A 12,267-nucleotide genomic window follows, 5' to 3' on the forward strand; every position below is an offset into this window, starting at 1 on the left:
CTTGCAGTGTTTCTAACCTTAAGTCTTTTTATCACTCTTGTAATAAGTCTACTACCTGTATTTAAATAATGAATTCTGAGCAAATAGCAACACTATGGGCGCTTCTTTAAAAAAACAAATAGTTAATGTTAGAGCTCTAAAGTAATATTTTCAACAGCCTTTCCTCTATGTACTCCTGATGACAGAGGACACCAAAAAGCCTGTCATGTTGTTTCAGTTTCTCCCTTCACACAGCTGAGCTGAAAGTGAATGCACGTGTTCATCCTTCACCAGTGTGCATCTTCCTTCTATGTGCATTTCAGTAATAGATTCTCCTTTCATTTATCAAATTATTAGCTTCGTTAGGTACAAGAAACAGGTAATTGCTGTGGCCACAAGGCATGTGACACTTGTGACAATCCTGGATTGTCTCCTGCAGACTGTGCTGGGCAGTGGGTGCATGGTGACACATGACCCAGTGTGCCAGAGCCCCACCACACACACCCTGAGGGAATGGTTTGGAAGTCCTCTCAGATCTCTAGATTTTGGTGCAGCTTCAGAGAATGTTCTGGTTAGACCTACAAGATAGGCATCCATTTCTTCTACAGAAAGGAGTCCTATGATGTTACAGTTCCACATGTGGCTCTCGTTTCTCCATCCTCAAGGGGTGTCCTTGCAGAAAGACCAAAAGGGTTTGAATTCTTACAAAAGCTCATACGCCTTTGAAAGCTACGTAAGCAAGCAGATGCTTTACTGTGAAAGAGGACATCCTTTCAAAACAATCTGATGGTTATTAATCAGTAAGAATTCAGTGTTAGGGGTCCTTCAGCAAGAAAAGAAAAGGAAAGCACATGTGGGTCTGGCCTCCTGAGTAAAAACCTGCAGGTTCCATCCCTGTGCTCTGCTGAGGAGCAGATTTTGTATAGCAATGTTATGTCAGCACTTTGCTCTCAGTTGCAGTGACATTTGGCAGGATTTGATATGCTTACGTTGAGGCTGAGTTGCCTCAGACCAGGCACCAAGCCATTCACCTGCTCACTGGTGCTGCCCTGTAGATATCTAGATTCATTAGCCAGAGAGTTCTCTGGACACTTAATTTCACACACCCACATATGCTCAGAAGTGCCATTTCTGGGAAGGCAGGCTCTTAGATCTTATTTAAAGCTTTGTTGTGTTTTTGGTTTATGTGGGTAGGCACCTGGACTCTCTTATTTCTGTTGCAGAGGACTACAAAATTAGACATAGACAAGATTAAGTCCTGGCCCTCACCTCCTGCGTCACAAACAATGCTCACCCAGACACTGGGAGAAGGGGTCTGGACACTGCTCAGCTTGAGGGGTTTGTTCCAATACCAGCTCTGTCTCAGGAGAACACCCTCAGCACCCCTCCTGTCACTGCTCTACAGCTGTATCCTGAGAAATATGAGGCCAGGATTAAAATGTGAAAGAAGAGAGAGGGTGGAGAGGGGAGTGGTAACCAAAGCCAGTTATCAGGGTGCTGCAGGGGAAGGAGAGTCTCTGGCCCTTCTCCCTGGTGTGCATTACACATTTTACGCTCTGTACCACCATCACCACAGGAAGCACCACTGGGAGATTGTCCAGTGTTCCAGCTGCAGAGTCTCAGAGATATCATCTGTTCCCTATCCCTCAGAGATAGCATCTGTTTGTTGCAGAAGTTACTGAGGTGGCTGTGTGAGACAGGCAGGATTACCCTCTGGGCTTCAATGCCTTTGGTGAGGCAGCATCTGAAGTTAACACTTAAATTAAGCAGACTTGATTTTATTGCCTTTCTGTATTGTAATGCCCATGAAATCATTAAAATCATTTGTGTGTGCTCCTGGGTCTTCAGTACTTCAGTCATATTCTGACTTTGTATGACCTGCCTGCCTGAAAAACCAGCAGCTGTCTTCCCTTCCCCACCCCAGCACACAGTGGGACTTCCCAAGGCTGCAGGATACCTGTGCTTGAACCTCCATGGCTTGGAAGGGACTCTTGGATGAGGGACACCACTTCTGGGAATAATCTTTTTTCCACTGCTTTCTTTCTTACAGATTGATGAACTTCCCGAAGGAGCCGTGAAGCCTCCAGCAAATAAATACCCCATCTTCTTTTTTGGGACTCATGAAACGTAAGTGAATGAACGTGACCTGTTCCTTTGAAAATGTCTTTTTCCACTGCAGCTGACAACATTTCCTCTGATTTTATTGGAACAAATCCTGACTGAAGCCATTGGGAGCCTAGAGATAGGTCCTGCAAGCCCAACTCATTTGTATTAACAAATGGGAGTGAAAGCTGAAAGTAGCTGGGAATGCTGCTGCCTTCATGGTCTACCATGAGGTAAACAATAAAAGCCTGTGTTTCCTATCAAGAAATGTGTTGCCATGAATTCATTAAAGGGTCAAAAAAAAGCCCTGAACTCAGAGGCAGGGGCAGACATTTTTTACTTGAATATCCACGACAGCAGAGATCAGGCTCTTGTCTTTGGACTGTGTGAGAACTCACTTGGTAGTCTGTGATATGAAAGGAAGCAGATCCCAGAGTCTCAGGCAGTCCTCACAGAGCTTTAAAATATGTGCATTCCCAGGAGATTTGTGCTGGGGATATTGTTGGATGGAGCTCACAGATGTGATAGAAGAACTGAGCTGGCTGAGCTGATAGGGAAAGAAAGGAATCATAGCACAAGAGGTAAGTTAGGTCTCATCATTATTGCTACCAAGTACAGAGCTTCAAGATTATAATGTACATGTCTCTAGTTTGAAATATGTCTGAGTCACATTCCATTTTACATGAAATATTTTAATTTTAAAAATTTTCCTTCCCCATTTTCAGGTAACCTGTTTTCTAGAATTCATTTAAAACTGGAAAAAATGAAATTCTGATGATATTTTAAACTCAGTGTTAGAGGCTTGAAGCTTTATTAAAAATTTATTGTTTATTTTTGAATTTTAATATTATTCCAGAACACAATAAGCTCCATAGCTCATACATCACATTTTATTAAAAAAAAAAAAATCTTTAAAGGCAGTTTCTGGTTTATAGAACTCATAATAGCATTTCTTTAGTTAAAATAGTTCTTCCCATTGCTAGAATGAAACAACCTGGTATTTTGATATATTGTGGTCTACTAGTACTGTCACAAAATAATCTGAGAAGGATAAAGTTCAAATAAACTTCTGATGCTTTCAAATCAGAAACCAAAATACAATTATTTTTTGAATGGAAACATCATTTTTGAGAAAAATTTAAGAAAAAAACTGACCACTTTTATTCCAAAATGAGTGAATCCCAAACTGATAATCTCTTTTGGATTTTGTGAGCTCATGATCTTACTGTAGCATCTGAAACAGGAAAACATTTTGTAGTTCCTACCTTGTAAATGAAAAGCCAAACTGTTAAAAATGAACTGTAGATTGCAGCTCCTTAGTTTTATAGCAGAGCAGTAGATACTTATACTCTCCCAGTGGCAATGAATGCATCTCAAGCAAAGATGTAGACAGTTTTTCAGTTTTTACTTTACACAAAAGGCTGTAGAAACATTTCCATACATTACTGTTGAGCTAAGGTAACTCATACCAAGTTTCACCCAGTTTTCCTTTTGTGTTAGAACTGTTTGTTTATATTTTTGACAACAAGGAGACATCTCCTGGTATTAGCAAAAGTGTAGATAACATAATTTTTTAGTGTAGCATTTCATATTAATATGACGTAGTTTGGAAATCGCTGTTTGGTTTTCAGGTAGAAATGCATTCTTGGCTTTGAAATTATATAATTAAGGTATTTCTTAATATCCAACTGAGTGTGGATCCCATGCTTTCTCACGTGGAGTTAGAAGGAAGCTCTTTCCTCAGGGACTTGTCATCTGATGCATTTTTAGCGACCAGCTGGCTCTGCATTGGCAAGCTGCTTGGCCAGTGGGATGATTTAAGTGAATGGAACTTTGCACATCCATAAATGCTGGGCATAAATCAGGCATTAATCTGAAATAATGATTGCAGAAAAGAAGAAATATGATTCTGTGATTAAGGTATTAGACTGAGACTGAATAGAGCTGATTTTTCCTCTCTGCTATCAGTTTGAGTTTGACCTTGGACAAATCTTTGTGCTTCAGAAGCCCATCTGCAAAAAGGGCAGATTCCCAACATCATGGTGAAGTTAAAACAATAAATGTGTTGGACATGGTGGAGCTCCACAATCCCACAGTAATGGAGTCCAGAGCGTTAACATGAGTTGTGAGGATCATCAGGAAAGTAGGACAGTGATTATGGTGAAGGATACTGGGACTTGCTCAGCTCTGGTCATTGATGACACAGAATCTTTACTTGTGGGAATGAAGGGGTCCTTTTGCCTTCATTGTTTTAATTTAACTTGCGATTACAATTTCAACATCATGATGCAGAATACAGTAGATGTAGGCACCCAGCAAAAAGAAAGTTATACTTTCTTCAGTTTAAGAGCTAAGAAGAAGTTAGTGTTTTACTGTAATGTGTGTAGAAAAAGCAAGACAAAACATTACTCTTCTTTTTTTTATAATTATTTTTCCCTGCATTGTGGTGCTTGTTCCTGAAATTAGTTGGCCCAGTGCATAGCTGACTTAGGCAGCAGCAAAGCACAAAATCTGTCCTTTGCTGTGCTGTCTAAAAAACTATTTGGCCACAAGCACCCTGTGTGTCTCATTGTTTCCTTGTATTACTCATCTGCCTATATTCATCCATTGTTTTTGTTCTTATATGAAATTATAAGAGTTTTGGGAAAGAGCATTTTTATTGTGTTTGTACAGAATTTAGTATGCGGGGGACTAATTTCAAGAAAGCAGCTCCCAGGCTTACTGGCAGTATAGATAATGATAAATGCCACTGCTTTTTTTATCCCAGAGTACAAGGGATAAATTTTGGCTCATGGGTCCTAGGCACTACCTTACATGCTTAACTGTTCATGGGGCACTTTTGAGGCCTTTCTGGATTTAAAATACTAGGATTGGAAGTTTGGTCCCTTACTATGGCAAGCAATGACATCATAAACTCTTTCATAAACTTTCATAAACTGTTCAAGTGTCAGTTCCCAGCAGGAGTTAATAAAATAAAGATGTTTCAGTTGTTTCTAGAGATACTCAGCATGATTTTACTACATCAAACATTGGGATGGTGAGCTAATCCATTAAACCAGACTCACAGCAGTAACTGAAAGGCAGTGTGACAAATAAATAAATAAATAAAACTAGAAAATAAATGATGGAATGAGCAGAAAAATAGGGAAAACATTTGCACTGTTCATGTTTTGATTTTTTTGAAGAGGAGAGTGATAAGTCCTTTTTTGAATGTTACCTCTGTTAAAATGCAGTGCGTTCCTGGGGCCCAAAGACCTTTTCCCATATAAAGAATATAAAGATAAGTTTGGGAAATCGAACAAGCGAAAAGGATTTAATGAAGGCCTGTGGGAAATAGAAAACAACCCTGGAGTAAAGTTTACTGGATATCAGGTAAATGAGTTTCACACCTATTCCTCCTTATCTTTCTTGTTTTCTTCTTTTACTGCTTGTCAAAGTGAGCATTTTAAGAGTGATGTGTAAGGTTTTGGTTTTGATGGAGGAAGAAAGTCTCACAGCTCTGGTAATTGTGTAATGTAAAGACAACTGTGGTCTCACACTCTGTGACAAATGGAACTTCAGTCATACTGCAGAGCCTTTTGCTTTCAATGATATTCTGGGGTGGTGAAGTGGAAAATTCTGCAACACATTTAGTTAAATTAAAAATGGATGGTTTTATTTACTCCTGTACAAACATGAATAATTTCTGACTTCTTCTTTCTGTTGTTTATTTTTATATCAGGCCCTGTGTATTTTACACAGATCTTAAGGTCACTGCCCTTTTGATTTTTACATTGGTAATGTATAACACAGAGTGTCAAAGCTAAGAGGAGTGAGGAGGTGGAGGGTTAAGCTGCTGTTAGGAGACAGCTGCTGCTGTACAACAGCTCTCCCTGTTGGGTGTCCAGAGCAGAAAGTCAGTGAAGCTGGAGGGGGAGAGGAGTAGTTGGTGGGCTGTATAAAACAAAGAACTTTTCTCATTAAAAAAATGTGGTCCTTTGAAGGCAGGAATCACCTCCAAAAGAAGGCAAACACCTATTACATTATTATCTCAAAACCCTACAAGCCAGAGATACAGACCACCTGCAGAAAAGCTGCTGCCTTTCTCAGTTCCTGTTTCATATTTTCAGCCTAACACATGTTTTGCATACACTTGGGGATTTTAAAAAAATCCAGTGAATAGTTTGTGGGAGATGGGCTGTCAAAGAGTGCTCAGCCTGCTGGTCAGGGTTTGCTTTCCCAAAACACAGAGATCTTGCCCTTTGAGGGGAGTGTAACAGCCATCTTCTTGCACAAAAAAGTCTCTCCTATTGCAGCCAAAGTCTAAAAGTTTCTGTAGTTTTTCCCAAAGCAGAACATGCCAGGTCTCTCCACTGAGCAGCCTTTAGTTCTCCTCCAGCAAACACATTTTTGTTATCAGATCTTCTGTTTCTGTGTAAACCCTTCAGAACATGCTATCCCAGACTCTGCATCTGATAACTGAGTTCAGGTGGTGACTGAGAAAATTGGCTTTGCAGCCCGTTTTCCTGATAATTGCAAAAATAACCTGAGCTCTTCCTAACTATAGCAATTAAAGTGTAAGATGTCCATTTTGACTATTTCTATCTTCAGTGCAGAACAAAAATCAACTGTTAGGTATTACTGATATTTTTATTGTTTATGTTATTATTGTTGTTGTTATTTTAAAGGCGATTCAGCAGCAGAGCTCATCAGAAACTGAAGGAGAAGGAGGAAATACAGCAGATGCCAGCAGTGAGGAGGAAGGTGATCGGGTAGAAGAGGATGGAAAAGGAAAAAGAAAGAATGAAAAAGCCGGCTCAAAACGGAAAAAATCCTACACTTCAAAGGTTGTCTTCTGACTTTTCCTGTTGTTACCCATGGGCATTTATAATTGGAATACTCTTCACCTCATGGAAATTTGTTCTTCCTCCTTTGGCATTTTGATTCTGAAACCGCAACAGTGGTGCTGAAATAGGCAGAGGGGAGTCTCTTTCTTGGTAGACAGCCTTGGTGAGACCCCAGTTGAAATACTCTGCCCTGTTCTAGTGCCCACACACTGAGAAGAAGGTGAAACTATGGGAAGGAGATCAGAAAGGCTGGAAAGAAAACCCATGCAAAGATGGATTGATAGGTTTGATCATCTCAGATAGATCTCTCCCCAAGAAAAAGGAAAAAAGTCTTGAGAGTGGGCCTCCTGAGAGTCATGAGTTCAGGTTTGTTTCCTGTCCTGGAGAACTGAAGCTTCCCTCTCCCATCTCCCAAAAAGATCTGGTATGGTCAGATATGTTCAGCTGCTCCTCTTGTAGCTGAGAGTAAAATACTTCAGTCCAGAATAAAGAATGGGAAGGAGGAAGAACTAATTCATTAAGCAGGGAGTAGGATGTTCAATTTGTATACATAAGATCTGCACTGTAGTACCTACCAGCCCTTTAATGTCTTAAGTAACAGTGTAGATCACAAGCTAAGAGTAATGTGTCTGTCTCACAGTGGCTAGTAGACATAATCCCCTGAGAAGTGCCACCTTTGGGTTCAGATAAACTTCTCACTTGTCACCTGGGTGAAGGGGAGCAGCATTATAGTCACCTCCTCTGGTTCTGTGTGTGCCTCCAGAGTGGCACTTTGCCTGAAAATTTGTGGAAAGTGTGGCAGAGTCAATTTATTCACATTCATGTTATTCCCTTCTCTGAAAGTGAAAACTAATTGAAATGAGAAGAAGCAAGCAAACAATCTGATCCAGGCACAGTTTGTGGGAGAGTGTGAATTTTTTGTGGTTGATCCACCGAACAAAATGTATTTTCACCCCTTTTGTGTGTTTTACATTAGAAATTCAAGTCTGGTCTACCATCTTCTTTCCAGAAGACTCTGGGCAAACAGAGGATTATGAAAATGGTGGCTTAATGCCATAATTTATCCTTTTGTACTGTAGAATTGCATAACATAAAGGGAACAGAAAAGATGTATCAGTTCCACATGGCTCTAATGTTAATATATTAAAGCTGACAGCACTAAAAAAAGTATGGAAAGCAGCTCTGCTAATGTTATTCTCATTTTACATCTCTGTGTTTAATCAAAACTTTTGTCAGGCTGGCACCATCTGTTTCATTAACTAACAAAACCTACAGGTGACCCAACACTAATACCCAGCTCCTATTACTGTGTCTGTCTTTCAGTCAATTGAGCTGCCAACCTGTGCTGAACACAGAATCTCACAGAAATTTCCTTCACTTGTGGCAGTAACTCCAGCTACTTCACCTGAAAAATGCTTTTCACCCTATGTATCCTCCCCAGTATTCACCTTGAACAGGGAAATGCATGATCAGACAACATTCCACATACATTTCAGAAGTGCCTTTCTATGGCTAAAGCTTAGGTTTTAATTTTAACTTTCTTGTTGATCATTTCAGAAATCCTCCAAGCAGTCACGGAAATCTCCTGGAGATGAAGATGATAAGGACTGCAAAGAGGAAGAAAATAAGAGCAGCTCTGATGCTGGGGACGCAGGCAATGACACAAGGAACACTTCTTCAGATTTGCAGAAAACCAGTGAAGGGGTAATTCCTGTAATTCACTTCCCATACACTTTGCTCCCGGGGGTCTTTGGAGCCAGGGATGACCTGTGTGTACCACATGCCACCTTCTTGGCTTACATTTCAGTGCTCAGAATGTGTCTAGAACAAAAACATGGACTTGGTGCCTGCAGTAGTACAAATTTTGCTCTAGAGAAATGACTGAAAAAGAGCATTATTTTTGTTCTGACACTTGCATAGATGTCAGCTGAGAGGAGCTACTGAAAACCATGAGCTGGAATGATGCAAAATTGATGTGAGAGCAGAATCAGACCGTTTGCATAATGCATGTTGGCTCACTAACAGGGGGAGCCTACTTACCCTCTCACACTTGTTTAATTTGTGAGGTCCCAGTGTCCTCTTCAGAGTTCATGGGGGTTCATGTGCACATTACAGACTCTGCACACTGCAGCTCCCAGAGCAGATGCTGCCCTGGGCTGTGACCTTACAAGGACAGGATATACAGAATGTATATCCAGAGCAGCTTCATACAATCTCCTTGTGTGTTTGTGTCAATTGTGTGTTCATATCAATATTTCTTTGTTGTGACTACAACAAGACAAGAAGGCTGCTGAGCAGGGGGATTAGCATGGCAACTGGTTACTCAGCCACCTTTAACAACCTCTGCTGTTTCTGAGCCTTTGGAGCAGCAGAAGCCTCTGCTCCAGCACTTACAGCTCCAACTCAGATCCAGTCCTTGTGCAGTTCCCATGCCAGGGCTCTGCCACGTGGGCAGCAGCCGGGCTGGGCTGTAGCAGGAGCTGAGTGACACGAATCCCCAGGTGTGAGAGGCAGCCAGCCAGCACAGGCTATCATCTGACACTGCTGAGGTGCCCTAGCACCCAGCTGCGTGCTCAGCCACAGCCCTTGCTCACAAAACACAACCTCTGGGGAGCTGCTGCTGCCTCCTGCTAAAAGATTCCTCCCAGAGCTTCCTTCCCCCATATCTCTCTGCTTTATAAAGACTTTGATAGGTAGCTCATGGGGTCACGAGGAAATGTGCCCTGAGTGTCTCCTATTCACTCTGAACAAGCTGCTGGCTTGAGGCAGAGACATGCAAGGAGACACTGCCCAGCTGTGCCCTCCCAGCCTGTCACCCACAGGGTGTCAGAAGCTGATGAGTGTGGCCCATGTTCTGCCTAGTGAGCTCTGTGACACTTCCATGTCTTCAGATAGGTATTTGAGTGGGAAAACTGTTTGTGAGATGCATCTGAGGTAACAAGAGATTCAGCAGGGCCTGCTGTGTTTCCTGTGTTTGTAGCAGTGACAGGGGATATGTCTGTGAACTTCAGACACATTTTCCATGTAAGGACAAAATGCTTACTGAGTTAAGTCAGTCACAGACTAAGTGGCTAAAATGTCACACAGGATGTTGGCTTTGTGGCTGTTAACATTCATATGGCTCTTTCTTCTGGGTGTGACATGCTTGGGAGGTGGAATCCAGTATGCTACAACATTGTGATGCTTCTCAGCATTTTTAGGATTACAGGTATTTTAGCCTCTGTGCTGAAATATTGAAATACTGAAACACTGAAATACTGTCAACAATCTTATGCTTCCTGCCAGCACCAACTTGAAGAAATACTCACAATCGATACTGCCGTACCCATGTGGGGAGATGGCTCTGCTCTGAGTTCTGCAGCCCCAGCACTCAGCCTTGAACTCATACCAGAGCAACCACTCTGTTACTAGGTCTTGGATGCTTTTAACATTATGGAAAGGTGGAGTTTTAGTAATATGGATTAAAGAGACAATGGGCATGTGGTTTTAAGGGCAGAGATAAAAGCACTGATAAGTTTGGAAAAGTTCACATCCTGATCCACATATTTCACCTTGGGTATTTCTGCTGCAAAATCATCATTTCACACATGAATCTCCAGCATTTCATCGAGGTTTTGTCAGTAGTGCAATTCTCTTTGAGGACCAGGAGGGGACACTCCATGTCCTGCTGCTCCTCAGAGCCACACCAAGTGGCTTTTTTGAAGGTCTGCCTTCAGAAGACACAGGGCACTTGGGGGAAGAGCAGCAGGTTCTCTCAGCTGGTGTTAAACAGCAGTCCTGCAGCGCATCCACACTGGCCAGCTGGGCCACGGGGCTGGCTGTCCTGCTGGACACTGCAGCCACGTCCTGCTGGACACCCAGACTGAGGCTCTGCTGCAGGGCTCTAAGCTCCTCCAGCCCACACTCTTGGACTTCTCTGCTGTAAAAAGGAAGGCTGAAAAAGACCGACATGTGCCTGCAGAGTTCTGTTCACACACATGAATTCAGAAGAATGTCTCGATCTGCTAAAATTCACCACCATAGATGGGATGATGGTCTCTTTAGAGTCACTCAGCTCATGAGAAGAGCCCTGGGCCAGCAGCAGGCAGTGTGAAGAGAGTGGGCTTCCTCCCCTGTGGTGTGCAGAGCCCACTGCTCCGCTGCCCCAGGTCGGCTGCACTGGGACCTTGGTGAGGGTGAGACAGCGCCAGGACCCTCCGGAACGGCACGGGGTGCAAAGCAGTGCTCACTCAAAATAAGGTGTAGAAAGATACCCTGAAGGCACAGACAAGCAAAACAAGGGTTCAGGGCCCTGATCTCGAGGAGAGGCGTGTTTCATCCCCATGGTTTTGCCACTGTGACCAGCTGCTTGAGAGCTGCCTGCTCATGGAGGCTGGGCCACCTCTGGAAGGCACATGGGGCTGGGCCACCAAGCTCTTCTCTTAATAATACTATTAATAATGAGGTAGTAATTATCTTTTATAATGCCTGGACTGTAGGCTGAAGACACATTTCTCCTCCTCAGATCAGATGGAATCTTGCCTTTTAATCACACTCTTACCCTCAGCATTATAGGGATCTTCTCGAAGGGCTAACAGCTGAAGTCAAATGATTGCAGGAGCACCTTCACCTATATTTTTTAATGAAAATTCTAACCTCCAGGTGGTAGAGGTAAGCTTGAAAATGCGAAGTGATGGCTTCCTGAAGACTCAAACCCAGAGCAAATAAAAGTACTTTCAGAGCTATTATATTTTTTTTTCAGACAATTTCATACTGTTCAAGGGCTCAACTTGTGATTTTCTTTTTATCCCTTGGGTAGACAAAGGTGCTTTCTGTTTTTATCTCCATCCCTTAATTTCTGAGCTGTTCTGCAGTAGTACTACAGGCACTCTCAAGAAAGAGACATTTTCTCAGACCCAACCATAGTTGGTAATTGTGTCCCATTACTACCTGTTTTTCAAGCTCTTTCCTTAACTGCTGTTCTTTGTCTGATTCCTTTCCCAGAAAGAGGCAGAGCCTGAGCCTCAGGGGTTAATCATCCAATATTAATTAACTAACTAACAGCTAAGACAGCCCATCCCAGCATTTGCTCAAATCTTGGTCATAGAATCACCCCAGAACTGTTGTCTGCTGTTTAAATACTAAAGTGTTTTGGCTTTCTCAGAATACCATGTAAAGAGAATTTTCTGTGGAAAGGTATTCATGGCTCTATGTTGTTTACTTATTAGTTAGCTCATAAATCAGTGAATTCATGGCAGCAGATTTACATTCCTCATTTAAATATCTGGTGACTTGTGTCTTTAGTTCTTGACTGGCCTAACTCTGAATCTTTGTAACTAAACACCTAAACTGCTTTTTACTTTTACTCTCTGGATGGCCA

General features: G+C 42.1%; 1 protein-coding gene across 1 annotated transcript in view; it reads left to right on the forward strand.

Annotated features, from left to right (window-relative positions):
* Positions 1–12,267, forward strand: part of HDGFL3 (HDGF like 3) — a 38,119-nt gene that overhangs the window by 20,545 nt on the left and 5,307 nt on the right. Inside the window, exons 2-5 of the mRNA XM_005521546.3 lie at positions 2,030–2,106; positions 5,316–5,454; positions 6,750–6,908; positions 8,466–8,612. Of these exons, the coding sequence (XP_005521603.1) occupies positions 2,030–2,106; positions 5,316–5,454; positions 6,750–6,908; positions 8,466–8,612 (522 nt within the window). The remainder of the gene's footprint in view (positions 1–2,029; positions 2,107–5,315; positions 5,455–6,749; positions 6,909–8,465; positions 8,613–12,267) is intronic.

The sequence above is a fragment of the Pseudopodoces humilis genome, chromosome 16 (assembly GCF_049639895.1).
Source record: "Pseudopodoces humilis isolate 2021_Gansu_Grassland_sample_001 chromosome 16, ASM4963989v1, whole genome shotgun sequence".
Classification (NCBI taxonomy): Eukaryota; Metazoa; Chordata; class Aves; order Passeriformes; family Paridae; genus Pseudopodoces; species Pseudopodoces humilis.